Source organism: Phyllostomus discolor, chromosome X (assembly GCF_004126475.2).
Source record: "Phyllostomus discolor isolate MPI-MPIP mPhyDis1 chromosome X, mPhyDis1.pri.v3, whole genome shotgun sequence".
NCBI classification, from domain to species: Eukaryota; Metazoa; Chordata; class Mammalia; order Chiroptera; family Phyllostomidae; genus Phyllostomus; species Phyllostomus discolor.
Genome location: NC_050198.1, coordinates 97,149,085 through 97,174,754, shown reverse-complemented (window position 1 = coordinate 97,174,754; position 25,670 = coordinate 97,149,085). Strand labels below are relative to the sequence as shown.

Here is a 25,670-nt window from a genome sequence, read left to right as displayed (position 1 = left end):
GGAGAGGAAACTGAGAGAAGGAATAACCATTCACTCATCAGTGGCCTTAGAATCCAGCTGGGAATAATCGTGAGACAGAAAACCTTACACATAGGGAAGAAGTAGGGTCGTCATTGATCATCAGGCTGTAAGTGTAACTAAGTTTCTGAGAAGGAAGACATCGAGGTGGACTTGTGCATTTGGAATGGGGGGTGGGAGGGAATTGCCAAACTGGGACTAGAAAGGTAAAATTTACATAGCCAGGAGGGAGGAGAAATTGTTCCTAGGAGAATGAGGGAAAAGTGAACACAGACACAGAGATGGGAATGGGCATGGTAAATGTGGGAAGCAGCAAGGAGAGCTGTCAGGACATGAAAGAAAGATCTGTTGACTGCATCAGGAAGTGGCCTCATGGGGCCACGGAGAGCACGGTGGACTAGGGATCAGAGGGCTGGCTGGAAGGTCCAGCGGTATTATCTCGGCTCTGCACTCAGTTCATGGGTGGCCTCGGGTAGGTCAGTTGGCTGCTCCCTGCCCAGCTCCCCTGCCTTACTCTCTGTGATGTGAGGATATGGACAGTAGTGTGCCACACTCTCACGCTTGTTGGAAAAACAGTGAGAAATGATGCCTACAGAAGTGTTTTTTTTAAAGAGTAAAATAAAAACCAAGAACCTTTTTCCCACTTTGTATTATACCAGCATGGTGAAGAAATGGTTCCTGAGTGTACAGTAAGAAGGGTTTGCTTTCTTTTGGCCTTCAGGCAAAAGGTTATTGTGTGCGGCGAAGGGCTGGGGGGAAACAAGGGGTGCTCATTAATTGATAGGAAGGCAATTTTTGCCCCTGGAGAGTGCCATGCCTGGGAGTCAGGACACAGGGGAGAGAGATGAGCCACACGAACGGTGTTTCTTGGGTTCTCTGCTGGGTTGTATGAGACCATGACCTCTCTGAAGGCGGTTGCTAGTCTCTGACGGCAGATGACACAGGTTACGGAACTGTATGTGCAGACCAGTGAAGCATGGTGGCAAGAAACCTGGAGCGGGAGTGAACTTTATCTGAGGTAAGTTTAAGGGTTCACCTCACACTAAATATTTGAACATAAGCAAGCAACCTCCTTTCTCTGGGCCCTGGTTTCCTCATCTGTCAAAGTGAAGTAAAAACAGTAGCTGTCCCACTTCCTTATAAAGTGGGTTGTTGCAGGGATCAAATGCACCAGATGTGAGGGGGTTCTGTAAACTCAAAACTGCCAGGACAACGTGGCTCATTTTTCTCATTAATAAGTGGAAACTGAGTTTTCTGATGACTTATAATGTACTCTTTGAGCGTGCTCTGCCATCCCTGCGGAAAGGCTGATTTCAGAAAGCTAGCTGCACCTTAGCAGGTATGCTGTGCTGGCACTGAGTCAGAGTAAGAATCAAAGGTAGCACACTCCCACCCGGGCTTAGGGAAGCCTGCTTGCTGCAATGAGATGACACGTAGACAAGAACTCTGGCAGGGTCAGGGCTCCGTCACAGCATCACCAAGTTCCCATATAGAACACACTGAAGTGAAGCCGAATTCTTCACGTGTCTATATAATTAAATCTGAAGCTCCATTTAGGGTGAAGATCAAAGAGCTATTTGGAAAATAAAAAAGGTTTGCATCTACAGTGAAACACAAGGAAGAATTGCCCGAGCTCTGGCCGAGCTCTACTTGCTTTAGGTAGGTGACTAGAACACAGTTACTTCCACAGGGTTTCCACAATACTGGAGCCACAAAAGGGTTCCCACTCAGGCTCTCTCTGGTTTACAAACCTCACACTAGTCTAGATGAACCTGTACCAGTGTAACGTCCTCTCGCTACTAACCTTCTAGCCCTGGCGGGCTTCCTGTGTCCCTGTGCAGGAAGACAAAACACACAAGAAAAACCGAAGACCCCAAAGGCAGCAGGCTCCTTTGATTGGGTCTTCATTTCATATGGTTGCCATGTTGCCCGAATCACACAAAATGCCTCCCCCCCAGAGAGGGCCTGCAAGGCATTGGAGGAGGACCATGGTTTCCCCAGAGAGCAATGAGAGGGTGTCCTTAGAAGGCTGTGGATCTCCCCAAGCAACAGAAGGGGATGGAAAATGTGTCCCCTCTTCGCACGCACTCAAACAAGCAGGCGCGTCTTCAGGAAGACCGTTCCTAGAGCTTCCTGCATGCCCCTTGGCCAAGAGGGACCCAGAGGCTCGGGAAGTGGCCCCAGGCACACATGGCAGAGCTCTTAGGCCCCGCCCCCTCGCTGGAGCTGCACCTAGGGCACCCCCCACTGTGACGTCACCATGAAGCCACGCCCTGTTTTCCAGGACACGCCCAGGCCACTCGCAAGAGTCTCAGAGCACAGCGCCAGAGTCCTCGGTCCCTCTGCCCGGAGACTGTCCTAGAGTGAGTCCTCTGCCTCTAGCAGTGCCCCCAGCCCTGCAGGCAGATTGCCCTCACTCCTTCTGAGAATGGAGAGAAAGCATGGCCTCCTGAGTGAGGCTGCAGAGGCCGGACGCTGGGGGGTGGCCGTCTCAGTCTCCCGCCAAGCCTGGCTGGAAGACCTGCTGCACCTGGAAGGTGGAGACTGTCCCCGGGCCCCAGTCACCAGCGACGCAGGTAGACACCGGACCCTGGAAGCCATGGCGGCAGCAGGAACCCAGGGAAAGGCGCCCGAGAAAGTCATCGCCCAGAGGGTGAGCGGATCCGTCAAGTGGTACCACGTGAAGTGCGGGTACGGTTTCATCATAAGGCACGACACGCAGGAAGAAGTGTTCGTTCACTGCTCGGACATCGTCCGGAGCGGTCCTCGCAAGCACTGGCGCTCCTTGGGCACCAGGGAGGCTGTGGAGTTCGACGTGCTGCAGGGTGAGCGGGGCACCAAGGCCGTCAACGTGACCCGGCCAGCTGGCGCCCCAGCGAAGGGCTGCTGCTTCTTCAACATGTACCTTGGAGCGCCACAGCCTCTCTGTGGTACCAGGGGCGCCAAAGAGGACGTCGTCGACGGCAAGGCCGGCAGAGGAGACGTCCCCGCAGCCAAGGGCCAGACGTACTGCCTGACCAGCAACCCCTACACCCAGCGACAGTGGCGCTTCCCGCCCTTCCAGGAGGCCCCGGGCGCCACCTGCAGCCCTGCCACCTTAGCTCCCGTCAATGACCGGTGGGCCGTGCACCTGCCTGCGCCTGCACCAGCCGCAGGGCCCGAGGGCGCACCGGGCCCACCGCCGCAGGGATGTGGGCTCAGCTACCGTCTGAGCCGCCCTAGGGGCCGAAGCACTGCCCCTTATCGGAAGCCCTCACCCGAAGTCACCCAGGAGCTGGAAGCAGAAAAGATCGACAGCTGGAGCGCTGCCCACCGCCTGCAGCAGGGGTCCCCACCACGCTATGGATGCCACTGGCCAAACTACCCCTGGGGTTGCTATCGCCTGCAGCAGCCGCCTGACGAACAAGGCCAGACACCCGAAGGAGGAGAGGGTGAGATCTGGAAGGGCCCTGCTGGGAAACCCGCTTGTGTCGCCCAGAAGACCAGCGCCTCCGAGGGGGAAGCCGCAGTTGCAAGAGCCTCCTCTGCTGCTCAGGCCCATTATCAGCTCGGCTGCCTCCCAGGGACTCCCAGGTCTGGACAGCCGGTGATGTCCCCTTCAGGAGATGGTGCTCTTCGGCGTCATACTGCCCAAACATGCATATTGTCTGGTAGGTTTGTGCCCTGAGAAAAATACATGCTCCTTTCTCAAGGGTTGAGGGTAAATGACAAGATCTGTATATTTCTAAACTCCTCTTTCTTACCATCTGCCTTAGTGGTGTCCACACACACACACAGGCACACACGCACTCACACACTCTCACACGCACACACCCCTGATTCCATTCTTTTAAATTATCTGACCAGGATCACAGCTATGATTCTACACCCCCAGGTGAATGAGGTGCAGCATTTTAAAGATTTGTGTGTTATGCAAAAACAAAGATGATCTGATATTGAAGATCATCTCATATTGTGTGGTATTTCTCACCTGAGTGGTCATTTTCTCAATAAATCATTTCACTTTGCTGTTATCTGTTATCACTGTTGTCTGATTTTTTTAAAGCCTGCCAGTACAAAATGGTGCTGAGTCCTTTTATCAGAACCAGTTCCAGCAAACATCATACTGAAGACTAAACCTGGGCTTAGGGATTGAACTTCTCCAGATATTGTAAAGGATGAGAATACACAGAGAGGGAAGAAGTGTCCCCATCACTTCCTTTTTCATCCTCCCCCCTCCCCCCACCCCCATAGAATTGGCCTCCTCTGGAAATAGTTTCTTTCAGTGGATTTGATCTAATATCACTTAGGTATCTGTAAGAAAGTGGACATGAGGGGTAGAGGGTGGGGGAAATGGGTAGATCTTGGTCCAAAGGTACACACTTTCAGTTAGGAGATGAATAAGTTCTGGGGACCTAATCTACAGCATGCTGACTTAGGTAAAGATCCTCTTTGGTATACTTGAAAGTTACTATAAGAGCACAAATAGAGGACTCATGGGCACAGACACTGGGGGGATTGACAGTGGGAGTGGGGGGGACGGGGCAGAGGAAAGCAATGGGGAAAAAGGTGGGACAACTATAACTGAACACCAATAAAAAAATAAATGAACATTTGAAGAGCAAGAAAAAAAGAGTACAGCTTCAGTGCTCTCAACACGACAACAGCACCAAAATGGTAATTATGTCAAGGGTAGGATGTGTTAATTATCTTAGTAAACATGACATGATAAATGCATATATCAAATCACCATATCATGCATCTTAAATTTACAAAATGTTATACATCAATTATATCTCAATAAAGCTAGGGAAAAAGCTGAAGAAAAAAATGGGCATGGAAGCAGGTACAATTATTGTTGGGCATGCCTCTGGAGCTGAAGAGAAACATCTAGTCCATAGTTTCCATCTGGGCTTCCTGGTTGAGTCCATTCAGGGGGCCCTGTGGAGGATTCCCAGAAGGCTGCACAAGCGAGGTTTAGCCCAGCTCTGGCCCTTTCTGATCAGACAGAGAGGCTCCGACTTCCCTATCCTGGTTTTCCTTTGAACATATGGTGGGGTTGGTGGGAGGGAGGCAGGGGCTGGGTTTGGGGGGAGTGAGTGGTTAATAAATTTGAAGCCAACAGGAGTCTTTAAAACCTCATTTTACAAATTAAAAAATTGGACTATTAATAGCAAAATCAAAGTACTTTTCTTGTGTTAAAGTTGATGCATTGTATAGCTCATTATAGACTAGCATAAGAGATTAGGAGAGTGGGTACTGTCATTCGGTATGGCCAAATATCTTCAAGCAGTCTGAGTAGAAGCAGTAAAATTACTCATTCAGCATATATTTGAGTGCCGACTTGTGCCAGACACTCTGCCAGGCATAGGAGTTGCATCATGGTGAAGAAGATGGTCCCTGCTCTCAAGGAGCCCAATGTCTGGTGGAGAGTGACACAAAACTGACAATGACTACATGCTGGAGGGAGTGCTCTGCTGAGAGAGGAAAAATAGGCGACCCAGGCAATGGTGGGCTTGGCTCCAGGTTAAAGGAGTCACTGCTTGATACTTGAATTAAAATTTTTATCTTAGAGTCAGCTCCTAGATGGCAGACTAGGACGCAGGGACTATACACCTACTTGTAGAGCAATTCCTTCTAAACAGCAAATGAGAAAGGGACCACACAGAGTTGTTGCAGGAGAAACTGACGTGGGGTGACCACGGGAACCTCACCCCAAAGGGGAGACTTGGGGTGGAGAGAGATATCACTTGAGTGGCTGGCAAGAGCAGAGGAGCCTGCTATAACGCACATTGATAATACAGAGATTCGAAGGGCAACTAGACTATACACGAAGGAAATCCACTTAGTAACCCCAAGACACCTGCCTGCCAAAGAAATGTGTGGGGAACTTGCCAGAACTCCCTTGGATGTGAGGAGCTGGCAAACACCGTTGTTGACATTCCTCCTCCCGCTAGATGGCACTCCAGCCACCCTGCAAGGCCTCCGCACTGCACCCTGACCACGTTGCCCTGCATTAGCAGCAGCCTCAGGGAGACTGCCTCTCTTGGCGCCCCCAGAGACCCTCATCCTAGGCCACCTCACCCTGCGACTGCTACAGCCTAGGCCCGCTGGCCCGCCAGGGCACCCCACGCTCCCTGCAATCCAGCCAACTCAGCCAGCACCCACTGCAGCCACAGTCAGCATTAGCCACAGCCCCAGCCTGCCAGGCCCCCATGGGCCCCCAGAGCCTTGCACCCCAGGTGAACTCAGGGAGCGCCTGCTGCAGCCCCTCTCCCCTGGCCCCCAGTAAGCACCCTGGAGCCGCATAGCCGACCACCTCGCCCTGGGACCCCTGCGACCCCAGCAGCTGGGCCCCTAAGCAGACTCCAGTGCCTCTGCGTCACAACGCCCCATGTTCCCTGTAGCCCCAGAAAAGCTGCCCACCAGCAAGACCCCAGGTACCCCATGTCCCTGGCAACCTAGACCAGGTCTTATAGAAGGCGCCCCCCAGCTACATGCCCAGGGCTATCTCAGGGGGAGACCGCTGCAGCCCTGCCTCCCGATCACCAGGGCAGAGAGCATATGCATTGTGAAGAGGGGAATTCAGGTAAGCTATGGGGAGCATATCTGCAACTTCTCACCCGCTCCATGAATTTAGATTTAAGCTTAATGTATACGGGCCTCACATGAGCTTCCTAGTGTAAAAAGTAATACAAACAGAGACACTTTAAAGAGGAGCTGGAGCCGCCCTCCCAGAGGAATTGCCTTACATGTCTTATGCCGCAAACCTCTGAAATGTTAAGACAGGGTCAAATAACCATTGGACTGGGCCTAAAGCAACAGTATGCCCCAAAGAGCTGTTTGCAGTGATAACAAGAAGGCTGATAGGGACTACTGGACTGATGGCTGCTGGACTGAAAATTTTTTTAAAAATTGTTCAGAACCCGCACCACTCATGTTAGCTTACCTGCACTAATAAAAAAACAATGCTTTTCTTGTATTGATGCAATTGTTCCCCTTCAATTTCTCATAATTACCCATTGCCTTTGTGTCCTAATTGGAACACTATTTGGGCTTCTGCCTGAATCACTGCTTCCTGTAGAACTATTTTTTTCTTCTGTATTTTTAAAAAATCTCATGTAAATGGTTGTTGCCTCCGACTTTGAAGGCCTTTTATTTTTAGGTTAACTTATCTGGCATCTCCAGCAGGATCTAAAGTGGCCTCATTTCCATGGACTGGAGTTCCCTGGAACCGGGTATGGGAACCAGGTCCTCTTAATAAAAAAGGATAAAGGGAAAGCACGAATTTTATGCATTCTTAAGAAAATTCCTCGTGTCCTTTCTCCTCAGTCTATAATGCTTCAGGTAACCGAGTCTTCTCATTGTTAAAAAAGCTAAATTTTACTCACAACCATTTAACTTTCTGTGTTTTCCTGAAAAGTCTTTAGTCCTCACCACAATTAAGTGAATAATGTAAATATTGTTCCACAACGACTTATGATTCTATTTGACCAAATGTTAACATAATTAGACTTAGTGGTATGTTAGATTACATGGGAGGCATTGCCAAATAAATGGTGCTAAACTTTTTATTACATAAAATTCCTAAAATTCTGACATACCCTGGTATAATGCTAAAAAACTTGCAGTATTTCTCTGTCTCTTAAAGTTGTAAATGTCTTTGAAACGTAAACACCCAGGAGCTAACCAAGACAATGCCCACAGAGACTGGAGGGGAAAAAGGAGGACTTTTTCAAATGCAAAGTGTTCCTTTGGCGAGGAACCCATACCTTGCCAAAATTGACTTACAAAAGAAGTAATGTTTTTAACAAAACTCATAGATAATAATTAGGATGAAACAAAATGACTTTATGTGAAAAAAATCAGATGTTCTATTTTCAACAAAAGAAGTTATAAAGCATGGAGATGCACTTTTGTTGAGAGGAAGGAAAATCGAGTGTGATTTTGGATAAGGAAGGACGTAAAAAAACCCACGAGTTTGGGGGGAATAAGGAAGTAAAAATTAATTTTGTCCTAAAATAAAATGACTTTTTAAAAAAGAAAGGAGCCCTGGCTGGTGTGGTTCAGTGGATTGAGTGCCGCCCTGCAAACCAAGTGTCGACCATTTGATTCCCGGTCAGTGCGCATGCCTGGGTTGCAGGCCAGGTCCCCAGTAGGGGGTGTGTGAGATGAAACCAGTCAATGTGTCTCTCACACATTGATGTTTCTCTCCCTCTTTTTCTCCCTCCCTTCCCCTCTCTCTAAAAATAAATAAATTAAATCTTTAAGAAAAATAAAAATAAGAGAAGAAAGAAGAGGAAAAAAACCTGAAAGTTACATAAAATTTGCAGAAGGTTTGTGGGAGTTGCAAAAGGTTTATGGAAAAGGGATCTTAAGAATTTTATATATGGCCAAGGAAACTAAGAATGGGAGATATAATTAAGGCAATTACATTATTTTTATGTATGTGCATGTAAACTCTCACCAGATCTTTAACCATGGCTAGTTTTAAGTCTTCCACATTTACAGACAATTATATGGTTTTACTTGGATGCTTTGGGCAAAAAATGTTCCTACAGATGCGTTTCACACTGGAGAGATTAATGTTAAAAAATCCCTGACAAGTAGTCTACAATGTAGTTTTGTGATAACTTTAAAAACATAACACTCAATTGAGTAAAGATTTATGGAAGTCCAATGCAAAACCTGGACTCATAAAACTGCTAACAAAAAGATTAAGTCAATAATATTGTAATAAGTATTGATATGTGTGGTGTCAGCTGGGTACTTGAAATACCGGGAGGGGGAATCACTTTGTAAAGTTATAAGGATTGTTTAACCATGATGCTGTACACCTGAAACTAATGCAGAATGATACTGAATGTGTGCTGTAATTGAAAACAAAATTTAAAAGGACTAAGATCAACAAGGACTAATAACATGGGACTAAGTAAACAGATAAGGATGATCATAATTTTATGACTTTTTATGTAAAATATCACTGTTTTTGCAGAAGGAAAGAAAGGAGTTCCTACCCTTTGCAACAGCATGGATCGAACTGGAGAACATTATTCTTAAGTGAAATAAGCCAGGTGGTGAGGGACAAATACCATATGGTATTTGGTATCTCACCTATGTGGAACCTAATCAATGAAACAAACAAGCAAGCAAAATATAACTGGAGACACAAAAATTAAGAACAAACTGACAGCAACAGAGGGGAGGTGGGAAGGGATAAAGGGGGGAGGGGGAAAGAGTTTTCAGGAACATCTATAAAGGACACATGGACAAAACCAAGAAGGGGTGGAAGCAGGGGAGGGAGGTGGGGATGACTGGGGTGGGTGGGGATGGTGGAGGATAAATGCAGACAACTATTTGAACAACAATAAAATAATTTAAAAAATAAAAATCACTGTTTTTAAAATCTTTGTGAAATATGAGAAAGTGTTTTTTTTTTCCTCCTATGCTACCTATGGCCTATGGCAATTTGTCAAATTATACCTATGTAAGCAAAATTAAAATGTTCTTTTCCTCCCTACCTGATCCTTACAGGATTTCAGGTATCTTAACTAAGCTATGTATGACAAAATCTTAAAATGTTAACTCCCGGATTCACGATCCTATCTAAAGAAAGCTCTTGAACCTAACTGGGCTGTACAACCAACAGAGGACTTGAAATTTAAAATCACTAGGAAGTGAAGCAGGCACCATCTGTTGTGGACAAACTAACCCAAAATCCCAGACCGGTCCTGTGTAATCTCCACCTTCAGCTTTCCTTTTTTCCCCTTCACTTCTGTTGCTTCCTATCTCACAGGTAACATGAGAGGCCAAGCACTCACTAAAATAAATATCACTTACTTTCCCCCTGTAATTTCTCACCACAAAAACAACTCAACATTGGGCATCATTGTTAAACCTACCTCTCAGGTTAACATGTGCAACTGGTTCCACACCCAGTCAAGGATGTTTAATTCCTAGTGGTGTCAACCCCAGTAAAGGTACCAGATTTGAAGCAACACTTTTTTTCCCTTGGGCAGATATTACAGTGAATAAAACCTAATTAGAAAGTTACCAAAAATCTTAGAGGTATTGCAATGACTGGCACAACAATAGCCAGCCAGGAAGAAATATTTAAATTTTCTTGCGTGAGTTATACTGGACAATAAAGTGACTCTTGACCATAGCTTAGCTAAGTCAGGTGGAGCCTGCTTTGTTATCCATACTTCCTGTTGTGCTCAGATAAAACACCTCTGGTGAAAATAAAGATGGCATTAAATAAAGTCTGGCACAAACAAAATCAGTAAATACAGTGTCCACTGAAATCTCGTGGTTCTTTAACATCTTTGGCAGCTGCTCCCAGGTCATGCCTATGGGTTCCAATCTATTCTGTAAATTGGACTCAGCATTTTGTTTGTTAATATAGAATTTTTTGCTATCATAAAACTTTGTTTTGCAGAGGTCAATGTTATAAAAATGCCAATCTAATAATGGTGGCTCAGCGTTTTGAGATGATCACTAAGGCCTATGAAACTTCACATGAGTAACCTCATGAAACTAAAGAAGATGTTTGCCCTTAAAGAAACATGACATCAAACTTTCCTCTGTTCTGGCACTCGTGTGACTCAAATGTGGCCTAAGGCTCCTAAAACAAAACAAACAAACAAAAAAACCCACTTTCCCTCCTGTGTGGCACATGACATACCCAAAATGTGCCTTCCTGGCATGAGGGACCAATAATGACATAATGTACCCCCAATTAGCAATCCCAACAATGAAAGATAAATGATGCTTTTAATCACTGATCAACACTGCTCTCCAATGATTGATCAGCAATACCTTCAAGGATCTTGATCAAAATGGAGAAGATGGACAAAATGAACACAGAGCCGGAGCAGCCCTCTCAGAGGACCAGCCCTGCACACTTCAGGCCTCACACCTTTGGAATCTCACAACAGGGCAAAATAACCTCAGGGCTGGGTCTAAAGCAACAGTCTGTCCCAAAGAGCTGTTTGCAAAGATAGCAAGAATGCAGATATTATGACTTCTGGATAGATGGCTAGTGAACTCAAAATTTAAAAAAATAGTTATTTAGAATTAGCATCACTTATGTCGCTTATCTGCATCAGAAGTGCCTTCCTTCCACTGATGTGATTGTTACTCTTCTTTCTCATAGATACCCCTTGCCTTCGTCTCCTGATCAGAACACTGTTTGGATTGCAGCCTGAATCACTGCTGCCTGAATCACTATTTTTTTTTAATCTCAAATAAATGCTTGTTGCATTTCACTATGAAAGGCCTTTTATTTTGTTTTATGTTTTTGCTCATCACTGGTTTCCTGGGTCTGAAACAAACAAAAGTAATCCCTAACTTCTACCCACCACTGCTGGCAACCACCAATGTGTTCTCTGCAATACATATTATTTTATATCCGCTTTCACTGGCCATTATAGCATGACCATTTTAAAATGTCACAAAATCTTTCTCTAAAACAGGGTGTCAAGTGGCTACATCATCTCCTTTAATTTTTGCTATACTTGACTGGGTCACTCACATCTCTGACTGCTCCATGCCTTCCTCTCCCTCTGCCCCTTAAATGTTGACGTTCCTCAGAGTTCCACTCCATCGGTCCTTATCACTTCTCAAACTCTCCTAGAGCAGTCCTGTCCACTCCCACAGCTTCAGTTACTGAGAGTTTCAATGAAGTGTATATACAGGGTTTAGCACAAATAACACTCCTTTTTATTGCAAATTCTTTTATTACAAACTCATAAGCATGGAATTCTGTAACGTAACAATAGCACCCTCAAGCACAGCATATGACATTTTAGGTGAAATGTTCAAATTAAAATTAAAAATTATTACACCCACATTATTACCCTACCAACCACACTCAAGCAGGCCTTACTTCTGCTGGACCCTGTATATTTGCCGTCATGATGCTCCTTTACTCTTAAATACTTCGGTGTCAATTTCCTATGAGCAAAGACATTCTCTTATAGGAGCATGGTATAATTATTAAAATCATGCAATTAACATTGACATAACACTATCATCTAATTGATAAACCTTATTCAGATTTTACCAATTGATTTCACTAATATATTTAGAGCAAAAAAGAAATAAATCCTTTCTCTAGTCCAGTATCCAATTCAGTCGCCTTTCATTTGGATCAGTGCCCCGTCTGTCTTTCTTTCTTTTTTTTATTTTTTTTAAGATTTTATTTATTTATTTTTAGGGAGGGAAGGGAGAGGAGAGAGAGAGAGAGAGAGAGAGACAGAAACATCAATGTGTGGTTGCTGGGGGTTATGGCCTGCAACCCAGGAATGTACCCTGGCTGGGAATCGAACCTGGGACACTTTGGTTCCTAGTCCGTGCTCAATCCACTGAGCTATGCCAGCCAGGGCTGTCTTTCTCTTTCTTGACATGACCTTGCCAGTTTCAGAAAGCACAGGCCATCTCTTTTGTGGAATGAATGGTCCTCACTTTGATTCTGCCTCATATTTCCTCAGGTTTATGCTTGGGTTACGTGTTTTCATGAAGCATACTCCAGAGGTGATGTTTTGTCTTTCTCAGTGCATCATATCATCAGGTATGAGATGTCTAGTTGTCCCATTGCAGGTAACGTTCACTTTAACCACCTGGTCAAGGTGGCGTTTGCCAAGTCTGTCCACTTTCAAGATAATGCATTTTCCTTTGTAATTCATAATTAGCTTGTGGGGAGATACTTGGGAATTATGTAAATATCCTGTTTCTCATCATACTTTTACCCACTAGTTTCAGCATCCATTGATGATTCTGGCCTGACACAATCATTACTGTGATGGATGCCAAATGACAATCTTTAATTCCAGCATTACTTCCACCTTGATTGGTTGGCTTTCTACTATAAGGGAGAGCTTTTTCTGTCTCCATTTGTACATTTATTCATTTATTTACATCAGCATGGATTCTTATTTATTCTATGTATCATATTCTGTACTTTCATTATTTATTTTGATACTCAAATTGTGCCACATTTGACCAGTAGAAGTCTGTTCGAACTAGCTTCTGTGTCCTTTTGACATGCCCCCAACATTCTTTGAGCATGTCCTTACTTTTTGGCACACAAAGATGTTCCAGGCTCATTTGTATTTTTTTTTTTTTGCTGTAGTCCTGAAACTAGCCATTTCTTTGTTTTTAATGGACAATGGTATGAAACCAATACAGATGGAGTTCTCAGAGGATGGAGCTAGAATAAACACAGGTATAGACATATACTTAAAACTCTACTGATATCTCCAATTCCAATCCAATACCACATGTTTCATTCTAACCATCTTCCTTTCCATATTTGTAACTCTTTTCTTTAACAGTGAATATCATGACTCCCATTTTCCACAATATATTTACTTATGAGTTCAATCTTCAAGCACACATAAAATACTTTTGGAAAAAATAAATCATACCACTGTATAAAAAAACGAACCAACTAACTAGAGTTTGATATTTTCTTACATTTCTGATTTTATCTTTTGCCTGAGAATTTACAGTCAAACTTCTGTGTCTAAAAGTTATGTGGGTTCTTTTTTTTTTTTCCTTCTTCAGTGAGGTTATGTTATTTGAATTATAGTTAGGCTTATTTTCTTTCTGTTTGTATTTCATTTTTGGTTTTCCTTCACTCTTCTTGATTTTATTTGTTTCTAACCAGGTTTTTAATGCCTTACAATAAAATATGAATGGAAAAATCAAGAATGTTCAGACAGATGATGAATGTGTCCAACACTGTAGACAATAGATAAATAGGTAAAGGGATATAAGAGAATCAATCCCAGCAAAGCCTTGAAGTTCCAGGATGATCAGAACAGTGCGTCTGGCCTACTGACCAATCAATTCAGCTAGAAGCAGTAGGGTGGTGTCTGATTCTGCGGCGGGGGTTGGGGGTGGGGCGTGGGGTTGGGGGGTGGAAGAGACCTCAGAATAAAAAGGAACTGGCTAGAATACCTAATATACTAGAGAGTTTGCAGGAAATTGTTGATGATATGATCAAAATAACTTTTCAAAATGATGGGAAGATTAAGGCATAAACAAAAAGTTCCACAAGAAAGAAAATGTATGAGAGTTCACTGGTTGGCTCTTCAGTGATTAATATTTACAAAGAAATAATGGTGTACTAAGTTTATTGCTTTTCAACTTTTCAAATTAGCATCATTTTGTTACCTCTCTTCTAATAAACATTGTGTTGTGCAGGAGAGTTAACTTAGGGAATTCCCACTTACATAGCAGCCCTCAACAAAGTGCAGATTCAGCAACATGTGGGTCTTGTTTTCCAAAGTAACTTTGTAATGGTTCAGATTTATTCAGAATTGTTTGAGCTCACTGCAGTTTAGGTTCACATTTCCAATTCCTACAGTTTATTCTTGAGTTCATATTATATATTTGAAATAAGCTTTGATATTACTGATTATTAATAAAGTGTCAGTGAAATGTTCACTCTGTATTTCCTTAGTGGCCATAATTATCATAATTATTAATAAAAATAAATTTCTATATAGAGAGGGAGGGGTGTTAGAAAATTATTCCCCCTTCGTCTTTCCTTCAGACTTTCTCCTAACTATTGCCATCTGTACTTTCACTTTTACATTGACGTGTTGATGATATTTATATCATTTCTACTTTGTTGTATATCAACATTTGTCTCCTGTGCTATTTCCTCCTTGCCTAATGGGGTGGAGGGGGAGGGAGAGTGGTGGGAGGAATTCTTAGAACAAGAAGCCGGCAGGGAGACCTGTAAAAGCTCAAGCAAGTCACTTGCCCTTTCAACCTAGTGAAGAGTAAGTCCCTATTTCCCCAGTATGTATTTGTTTCAGAATGGGTCCTGGGGTTCATGAACACTCTCCCTCCCTTCTATACCCCTCTAAATATAAATGCACCCCACTCTGGAGGACTGCTTCATAGGACTAGGAGTGGGCCCCTGCGGGCAGCAGCAGGGCCCAGTAAGGTGAGCCTTCAGGGTGCAGCTCCTTGTGTGTGTCAGCTCGGAGCAGAGCTGAGAGATTCACTGAGCCTTGCCCCCAGTTCCATTCCACTGTTGCCAATAGACACGTATATACACCAGGAGACGTGGTACATCCCACAGAAGTGTGGCTCCTTTATACCACGTTCTTGCCACATATGCTATCGCCATGTCTTCGCACAGCAACCCCATGTGTCTTTTTGCTCTTATTTTATACAGGAGGAAACTAAAGCTCAGAGACGGGAATGTGAGCGGCAGAAGTCTGGGATATTACTTCCAAGGCCACATGAACTTGATTCCAGGCTCCAGAGCCAGAGGGAGATTCATACTCTACAGTTTTATGGAGTTGCCTGTGAGCCTCTGCCACTCCCTCCACAGGAGAATTCTTAGGCTATGATGTAGAGTAGGGGGCTTGGGTCTGCAGAGATGCTCCAGGCTGGGGTTTTGGATCTGTCTCCCTCCCCCTTCCCTCTCTTTTCCTTGTGGTCAGCCCTGGGTCTGGTTCTTATACTCGGAGGATGAAAGCAGCATAGGAAAGGTGGAATGGGAAACAAATCATGGAAGAAAGCTGCAAACTGTCCAAAAGCAGCATTCTTCCACGGGTAAGCAAAATGGAATGGGCTGATTGTTACACAAGGTGACATTAAGTGTCAAATAATTGACTGCAATGTGAAATGCCCTTTTGAAAAATTCCAGATGAGGAATAAAAATGAGTCAGGCTCAAATGGATTCAAAATTCCAAAAGGTTAGAAAGTGAAAGGCTCTGTGAAGTATGTTTCTCTCTCTCTTTTTTTTTTCTTCCTCCTACGAAGAGCTTTCCAGAAATCTTATCTTCCAATGAATGCTGAGCAAGGAGAAAATACTTTTAAAGGTGCTTCTTACAGTATCGTTGGAGTTGCCTGTTTTGTTATATGAAAGGAATGTCTAAGAGACCAGAATGCAATTACAGAATGAGCCATGTCTCAAATCCATAAGGAGACATGGATTTGAGCCCTAGCCCTGCCATGAATCCTCTTTGTCGTTCCGGTCAGTTCTGTCTGATCCATCATTTTCTTATTTCTTAAATGGAAAACAAATGGTAGTGACAAGAGAAGATGTTCAACTATACGATTCTTAAAGTCCTATCTGGTCCTGGACACCCTGCCCAGCCTGTCTTTCACCTCTCAGGAGTATAGTCTCCTTCTTACAAAATAGGAACATTGCGCTATATTCCCTTGAAGGTCTTGTCCCGTTTTTTCCATTTGGTATCTGAGATGAGGAGACACTCCTGGCCCAGCTGTTCCCTTCTCCAGACCCCCACGTTAGGCACCACCCTCTCTTTGAAGCTGAGGGAGCACCCCAGACTCATGGGGTGTATGTGTGTCCAGGCAAGGAGGGGAGGAGGAATTATGGTGTGGTGGAGAAAATGCAGAATTGAAATACAGAAAGACGGATTCAAATTCCAGCCTCACCACTTGCTGGGTGATTTAAGGCAAGTCACATAACCTTTCTGAGCCTTAGTTTACTTATTGTCAAAACATGGATATCTTCTACCTTGTGGAATGTTGTAAAGATCGGCTGAAAGAAGATATGTGAAAGGGCTTAGGACAGTGTTCATTGCTCTACACATATCACTTATGGTCAAGTGTGAGGATAATCAATGGGTTCACACTAAGATGAGGTCACATATGATTGGTCAGAGCTAGTGCCACAGCAGTTGTGAAATATTTGGAGTATCACTCCCTGGTGGTTATTATTATCATTACCCAGGGTCTCTAGAAGGACAGTACTCTCAGGAAAAAAAACAACAACAACAACTGGAAGGCTCTTCTCTCCAGGCCTCAGCCAGTCCTTGTTTCTTTCCAAGGCAGTTTGTTCAGATATAGGTAAAAAACAATCACCAGGCATGTGCGCTCCTTTGGGCTATGCTGTTACCAGGTGGTTCCTAACGGAGTTAGGTTGGAGCTTGGCAAACCACGGCCATAGATGAGCTATGACAAACATCTTGAACAGATGAGTTGAAAAGACATGTGAAGTTGCTGAAGACAAGTTATAGAATGGTCTTCCATAGAGATTTTGGTGAATAGAAGTCTCATTTGCTTGGGCTTGAGCAAATGCCATGTTTTTCCAAGGAGAGATGGACCGACTACTATGTTTTTCAAACTGAAGTGTGCACAGGAATCACCTGAGGATTTTGTGAAAATGGAGGTTCTGATGCAAAGGTCTGGAGTAGGGCCTGAGACTTTACATTTCTAACAAGCTCTTAGGCACTTCAAGGAACAAGTTGCTACATGACCTGATTGGGATCATGTGCCCTGAGGTGATTAATTCTCTTGGGAACAAAAGACTGACTGCTATATTTCTCATCAAAGTCAGATACTGGTAGTCAGGAAAAAGGGGACAGGTGCTTACTCTGGCCAGAACAGTGGTAACCCGATTTGCAACATAAATGGATTGAGGACCTCTACTATCCATAGAACCATACTCTTTTGTGAGTTTTGAAGGTCCAAACTAGCAAGGGCTGAAGCAGAACATTCAGAGAAATGGACTATTTACTATCTCCTACCCCAGCTATCTTGGTTAGTTCATTCATTCACTAACCATCTAACCATCCATCCACTCAATAAGCATTTGCTAAGTCTCTGAATGGTTTCAAGACTAGTGATGAGCACATTCATTCAAAAATGAATCATACATAGCCTCATCCCTCAAGGTGAATCACAGTCTAGTGGGAGAGAGACACATAGATAAATTGCAATTATAATAAAATATAAGCAAGATAAAATGGATTCATGAAGGAGAGATGTTTGCCATTTCTGGGCATAGGCTGATGGTTAGAAAGGCTTCGTAGGAAAGAGGGTGACACTTAAGATGGGACTGGGTGCATGAGTATCTGTCACATGGATGTGGTGGGGAATGCATTCCAGGTAGATAGAGGAAGCGGCAGGCACAAAGAAATGTACTAGTAGTGTGTTCATGCAATTACAAATTGTTGGATATGGTGTCTCTCAGTTAGGATACTTTCAACTGCAAGTAAGTGGATATCCAAGTAAAAGGGTCATGAACACATGAACATAAATTGATGCATTATCTCACATGTTAAGAAGCCCATAGGAAGGTGGGTCCCAGGTAGGTTGAGCGATTCAATGTGGTCACAAAGGACCTATAGGCTTTCTTATCCTTCTGCTCTATCAGCCTTGGTTTGTCAACAGTGTCTTTCTTTTGGGCTGCAAGATGGTTACTGCATCAAGTGCAGGAACAAGCACATCCAGTGAAGGACAAGAGGACCACTTTATTCCACATGTGTCCTTTTAGTAGGCAGCAAATCCTTTCCCTGACGTTCCCCATCAGACACCCCACCAAGTCCCTCACCTGTGCCCTAAATGCAAGGGAGGCTGGGAAGGTGAGTACATGGCATTTTCAGCTTCTTACCTTTCTAAGCAGAAGGCTCGACCACAAGGAAGGGATGGCAGGAAAAGAGCCTAAAGAAGGTCTTACATGCCTGGCTAAGAATTTCGCATTTTCTCCTGCAGATGATTTGGGGAAAACTGGATCAGAGGAGTGATATAATCAAATGCGCACTTTGGAAAGATCACATTACTGTGTACATACATATGGATGTAACTACACAGAGAAGGTCTGGAATGATAGTTGTCAACTGATACTAATGATCATCTCTGAGGAGGGGAGTGGGATTGGTGGAGGTGAAGGAGGCATGCACATTTTACTCTATGGCAGGGGTTCTCAACAGGGGGAAGTCTTGCCCTCCAGTGGATATTTCCCAATGTCTCCAGATGGTTTTTTTTTTTTTTTTTGTAGTTTTCACAGCTGCCAGGGTGCTACTGACAATCAGTGGACAGAGGCCAGGGATGTTGCTAAGCACTCTACAATGCATGGGATAGCTCCCACAGCAAAGAAAAATTTAATCCAAAATGTCAGTAGTGCAGAAGCTGGAAGACCACACTCATAGACTTCTTCATTGCTTGGACTGTTTATTGCAAAACCATATTCATGTAGCATTTATGTTTAAAAATGCTTAGAAAATATCATTGCATAAACCATAATTCATATGCAATATAGTAAAGCAGATTGGAAGGATGGAGACTTGAGGCAGGGAGGCCAATTAGGAAGGTGTTACAATATTTAATTCAATGGTTTTCAGTTTTCTTTGTTCTCCCTTCCTCCACCCTTCCCTTTCTTCTTTTTCCTTCTCTTTTTCTTCGGGCAGTAGGAGCCTTTATTCAATGACATTTGCCAGGATCTCAGTATACAAATCAAGAACAAATCACACTGGTCTGGTGGAAGCAGGAGTGGGGGTTAAGCACCCCAGCTTTTGGCATTGGGCCTCTCCTCTCATGGTGGCCTGACATACTTCCACAGAGGACTTTGAATGGTGTCCCCAGGTCAGGCCTGAGGCCTGACCCAGGCCAAAGATGCAAAGGATGGAGAGGCTGAGAAGATTCAAGAATTAGGTGTGTGTATTTAGTGTATTTGCTAGACCAGTCATGATAGTAACTTACATAGCCAATTACAAAGTGTTAATTACAATTTTGTGAGCAAGAAAATTTCTGGACCATTTCTAATTTGCAGCAAATAACTCCCTTAACATTAATACCAAGTAAAGGGAAAAATGGGCAAACCAAGAGAGGGCAGCAGGTGAAACTGACGGAACACAGTGGTTGGATATAAAAATGAGAGAGAGAAAACTTGGAGGATTCCCAGGTTTATAGCTTAGGTTACTGTGTGTATGTGGAGGGGGGGTGTGCTGCTAGTCATTAAGGTGATGAATATAGGAAAAAGGAAAATAATGAGTTCAATGTCAGATATGTTTGCATTTGATGTGTATGAAACATATTCAGGCAGAGCTGTTGAGTTGGCAACTGGACACGGGGGTCTGAAGCTCAGGAGAGGTCTGGCATGCAAACAAAGGTTGGGAGTCATCAGCACACACATGGTGGCTGAAACCTTGGAAATGAGTGGACCCAATTCAGTTAAAAGTACCTTAGACAGCCCTGGCTGGTGTAGCTCAGTGTATTGAGTGCGGGCTGTGAACCAAAGCATCGCAGGTTTGATTCCCAGTCAGGGCACATGCCTGGGTTGCAGGCCACGGCCCCCAGCAACCACATATTGATGTTTCTCTCTCTCTCTCTTTCTCCCTCCCTTCCCTCTCTAAAAATAAATAAATAAACTCTAAAAAAAATTATCTTAAAAAAAAAAGTACCGGCCGCTGGCTGGCATGGCTCAGTGGACTGAGCGCAGCCTGTGAACCAAAGTGTCGCAGGTTCGGTTCCCAGTCAGGGCACATGCCTGGGTTGTAGGCCATGGCTCCCAGCAACCGCACATTGATGTCTCTCTCTGTCTCTTTCTCCCTCCCTTCCGTCTCTAAAAATAAATAAATAAAACCTTTTTTTTAAAAAAAGTACCTTAGGCAAAAAAAGTGTAATGTAGGGTTGAAGAATTAAACCTCAGGAAAGGCAGGGATACAGCGGGGTCTCAGGAACAACTGGAAGCAAGGCCTTGAACAGTGCCAGGACTTGAATCCAGCTGGATCTCACGCATCAGCTTCTCTCTGTGTGTCACCTTCATTATCTCCTGCTGCAAACTGTCCCTCCTTACATGATAGCATGACCTCTGTGCCCTGTATAACCAGACAGTAACTAAATCCCTTTAGAAAAGTCAGTTAAGTGGTTCAGGCTTAGGTCAGCCAATCACCCCTAGGCCCGTGTCTGTGTCAAGCTTTGGTCAGGAAATATGTTTTGGGAAGCAGTGGTAGTACTGAGTATCTAGGAATATGACAGATTTTATTTAAAAATGGAGGATAGAGCATTTATCAGAAGAAGGGGAAGGAGAAACCTGACTGGCGTGTGGCTCAGTGGGCTGGGCATCATACTCACAAAGCAAAAGTTCACTGGATTGATTCCCAGTCAGGGCACGTGCCTGGGTTGCAGGTTCAGTCCCCATTCAGTGTGCATACGAGAGGCAACCAATCAATGTTTCTTTTACACATGGATGCTTGTCTTTCTCTCTTTTTCCCTGTCTTCCCCTCTCTAAAAATAAATTAATTAAATCTTTAAAAAAAAGAAGGTGGGGGGAGAGAGTTGCTGAGCAGACAAAACAATTGAATGTGAGAGATTGGGGAGCAGTTCCTGAAGTCTTTGCTCTCCTGAGACTTCACATGTGTCCTCCCACTTCTCCCCCATCCTCTCCCCAGTGGAGACACATTTGCACACAGACGTGGACACAGAAGGTCATGTGGAGTCTCTAAGGCCTGCTAGCCCTGCCCTCATTCTTGTATACAAATGTCAAAGAGAGGGATTAGATAAGTTCTATTCTTTAAGCTGCCAGATCAAGCCCCTCTCCTCCTGAATTGCTCTCTGAGGGGAAGCTGACCATCCCCTCCTTACTAGGACCCAAACTACTGCATCTTGGTCTCCTTCTCTGTGATACCGCAGCTGGGTCCAACGAAGCCATCCCATCCTAACACTGTTGCAAGGCACTCACATTGGATGTTAACATGGCCTGACCTGCCAGGTAATTAGAAGCTATTGGAATGCCTAATTCCAAATTAGAGGATTCTAGAAGGAAATGGAATGGAATCTACTACAATTGATAGTAAAAACACGTGTCCACAGTGTTTTTCCAATTTGCAAAGAACATTTCACATGCATTAACTTGTTTAATCCTCATAGTTAGGAACAGCTGATGTCCAGTGAGAAAAGCGTGGAATTGTATCTAATCATTTGCATATTTAAAAAGCACCAGTGAGTTTTGCATTTACTTTAAACGTATAACTCAATGGAGGTTGGTGTTAAAGTCAAGCTGCTTTCATAAAGAATTCCATTTTTTATAAAAAAAATGTGTACATGAATTAAAAAGCACAACACTCTCCTTGTCTTAGTTAACCTCTGCCATAGCCAGCTGAGCTGTTCAGACCAGGATAAACACCTCCTTTCATTTGTGTGGCACTTTATAGGTCTCCAATACTTTCATATCCATTCTATCATTTAAACCGAAAAATAACCCTAGCAGGTGGGTGGGACAGAGATTGCTATCCAGATTTTTCAGAAGGGGAAACCGCAGCATGAAGTGATGCCAAGGTTTGCCCAAGATCACTCAGCTGTAAGGGACTGAGGTAGGACTAGCAGGAACAACTGCTGCCTCTCAGCCTCTGGCTCCTTCCTTTCCAATACAGATATCTGTTTTGTTTTGTTTCTGAGACTAGGTTGCAAGCTCTTTGACAGCAGGATTGTGTCTTATTCACCTTGAGTAAGCCCACAGTGGCTGATGCTCCAAAAATTGCCTACTGCCTGACTTTCTGAATGGGGCCTGGATATATCTCCATCTGAAAACTGAGGGGCTCACTGCTAGTGAGCTCTGCAAACTTAGGACAAAACTGGCCTCTCCATCCATTGGTTGGCCTTGCCACCAGGGGTCAGCACTGGTGCTCGGGAGCCTAGGCAGTGGGGACCTCACAGAGAAAAGCCAAAAGCCAACAAGCTGCTATCCCTAATGGCTAGTGAAGGAATTTCCACTGCTCCTGAGAGAACCAGCCCACCACATGCACTGAGCCCTAGCCTTGGTAGGATACACCAAAACCCAGGGCTTAGTGATATGTGGACTAGAGGGTGAGGAGACAGAATAGGACAGTGGTAGGAAGCCTGGGCTCGCATAGAGAGACCCAAGCTCCTGTTCCAACACTGATGCTCTGATCCGGTTTGTGACTTAAGGCAGGCTTTTTTCTCTCCTCAGTTTTCCTATCATTACATAGGAGGTTAAGCCAGACTGTTGGTTCATATGCACACTTGACTATCAGCATAGTCTGAGGAACTTATTTCAAAACGCACAAGCCTGCAAGACTCCCACTCCAAATGTACTGAAGCATTGATGCAGAATCTCCAGGAGGTGGCTCTGCCATTGCGTCTCTGAAGACAGCTTCCAAGCTGATACCACTGCACAGCCCTGGCTTGAGAACTGCTGGTCTGGGTTGTAGCTAAGTGCCCTGCCGGCCATGTATCCCCTGCCTCTTCACAGGCAGTCTTTGGCAAAGGGACACCTTCTGAGCCTACCTTCAAGCTCTTCTCCTACTCTATTCCCAGGTGACACACTGGCTATCTAGGGAGGGTCCTTCTGCCACTGCCTTCCCTCATCACACTCTAGCTCTATGACCTTACTGGATGGAAGCCACAGGGCTTCAGAAGTGCCACTTCCCCCTGCTCATGGGCAACACACCCCAGGCCATCTGCTCTGCCTTCTTCTCTGGAAGTGTCCTTTGTATAAAGGAGAACTCCAGAAGCCTCTCTCTGGGAAGGAACTGTCACAGGACTGGCAGAGTGAAAGGAAACATGTATGAGACAGGAGCTGGGAGAAAGGGGTCTCTAATGACAGAAAGTAAAAAGCAAAGAGCAGACCTTCTGGGCACTAAGGATAAGAGTAGGAACCACTGCTTCTGTCTGGACGGTCTTACACTTTCCACAGTGCTTCCACAGTCACTAACTACTTTATATTTTGAACCTTAAGAGCAGCCCTTGGAGGTAGGGACCATTACCCACAGGCCTGCAGGCCCCACTTTCCTGGGCTAGAAGAACCCCCACCCCATACTCCATCATTTTTCATCTTCTTCCTCATATCTTTATACCCTTATCACTAGGGCAGGGTCTCGGTGACACTCCCTGCACAAGCTGAGTTGTGTGAAGCACAGGAAGGCACACACTTCTGGGCTGGACTTCGCACTGTGAGGGGTCCATTATCTAAAGTTGCCCGGGACCCAGCCACTGCTGGCCTCCTTTCCCCATAACTGAAACCTTCTGAGCCACCTGCAGGCCCAACCCTATGCCTGACACCATCTCCACACTGGGAGGCCCCGGGCCCACCTGCTGGCCTCACCATCATACCCATGCTGTGTCTTAGCCCTGTGCCCTGGTTCAAGTCACTGGGCTTTGACTGGTAACAGTGACCAAGTCTCCACTTTGCCCATCCCAGTTCTGATCCCTGGTACCATTGTTGGTGACCTGAGGGCCAAGCCCTTCCTTGCCTTTGTTGGTCTCCCCACAGGCTAGAGTTAGGCCTTTTCCCCATGTTGGAGCCCTGCTGCCACAGGCCCAGCTGCCCCTCACACAGAGTGCTTGACATCACCTGTCCCCAGACTCTTTGTCAATTGCCATGCCCTCTCCTAGGAAACAGGCTGAAGACCTGCTCTCCTGGGTGTCCCCACTTCTGGCTGTCACCTCAGCTCTCCAGAAAGACTGTTCTTCCTGCCTTACAGCAGGTATAGCACAGTCTGTCCCATGGTGCCTGCCCAGGTCCTGGTCCATCTCTCAGGGCATCCAGCTTTGTTTCAGCAAACTGTGGGCATAATCTCCGGAAAAGGAATTTGACCTCACCCATCAAAGCCTGGTGAGGAAGTTCCTAAGCTTTAGCTGCCACTAAATGCAGTGTCTCCCTGAGCTCCTCCCAAGGGCCATCTGGGGGCCCTAGAAGGAAGTCTGCACTGGGTCATTGGCTCAGACCTTGTTTTGAGCCAATTTGTTTCTTTTACCGTGTTTCTCTGTCTCCCTACCTCTATCTCTGACGTGTCATTTCTTTCCCTCTCCTCCCTTGCTGGCCAGCGTTCCCAGCCTGCGCTTAGCCCTGCCAAGCTCTATCTGACCCGTGAGAGCCAAGACACCAGCCCTTCTTCAGAGGCATTTGGAGCTACCACTTGATGCAGAAAATTGCTCATGTGCTCGCCCGATAATGGCTGATAATCCTGCTGATAATCAGATGCTCATGGGATTCAGCCTTGGTTACCACCACTTCCTGTGAGGCTCCATCAAGTCAGCTGTGGCCCTGATGGGCCCCCACACTTAACAATGGAGCTCAAGACTTCTCAGGAGAATTGGAGTGGGTTGGCCCAAGCTGGAGGCTGCTAGGCCTGGCTAGTAAACATAGCTGAGCTTGGTTCTTGGGGATCTCATGCTCCTTTACCTCCCAGGCTGGCTGGGGTAGAGGCCACAGGATTTAGGAGGTACTGAGCTGACCTACTTGTAGGCAGAGGCAATGTGGCCCCACACTGGGAAATCTGTGTTTCCCATCTAGACCCTGGTGACTGGGAGAGCAGACTTTCCAACAGCAGGAATTTCATTTCTCTAAGGGACATCTAATGTCTTTTCTGGAGATCTCATTCAGACCTGCCTCAGTGTCTGGCTGCTTGCTTTGATGGTCCTGTGCCACACAGAAACCCTGGCTCCATTTCATCTCCCAGCCATCTATGGGCCCCTCCTTTGGGCAGGAAGAAATTCCTGCCAAGGTAAGGGGTATTTTACAGAACTCCCCATAGTGTGGCATTTCACATGGTAGTCTTCTCTGTCTCTGGGAGAGGAATGAAAGGGGAATTCCAAAGTCTTTTGTGTTGGGCCTCTCTGGTGAGAAAAACCAGTGAACAGAAGGGGCTTAGAGAAATCAAGGGAATATAAAGGTATATCTTGCCTTTCCAGCATTATCAATTTTTGGATTGGCCATAAGGAACATGGGAGCAAAAAGGACTTTTACAGCCATCCGGCCCATTGGTTTCCAAACCCAGCTATTCACCAACTATTCTCTGGTGATCAGAATCACCAGAGAATCAGAACCTACCCTTTAAGGTTCTGATTCAGGAGCAGCCTGGCAATCTACATATTTTAAATACAGATGTACAGCCAGTGGTCTAGTTCAGTGCCCCACATTACAGATGGGAGACACTAAC

The 25,670-nt window shown here is 45.1% G+C and overlaps 1 protein-coding gene across 1 annotated transcript; it reads left to right on the top strand.

Annotated features, from left to right (window-relative positions):
• The first annotated feature begins 2,446 nt into the window (after positions 1-2,446).
• On the top strand, positions 2,447-6,462 carry LOC114504927 (Y-box-binding protein 1-like). Its single transcript, XM_028522761.1, has 2 exons — positions 2,447-3,591; positions 6,405-6,462. The coding sequence occupies exons 1-2, from the start codon at positions 2,447-2,449 to the stop codon at positions 6,460-6,462; spliced, it is 1,203 nt and encodes a 400-aa protein (XP_028378562.1).
• Positions 6,463-25,670: the final 19,208 nt, after the last annotated feature.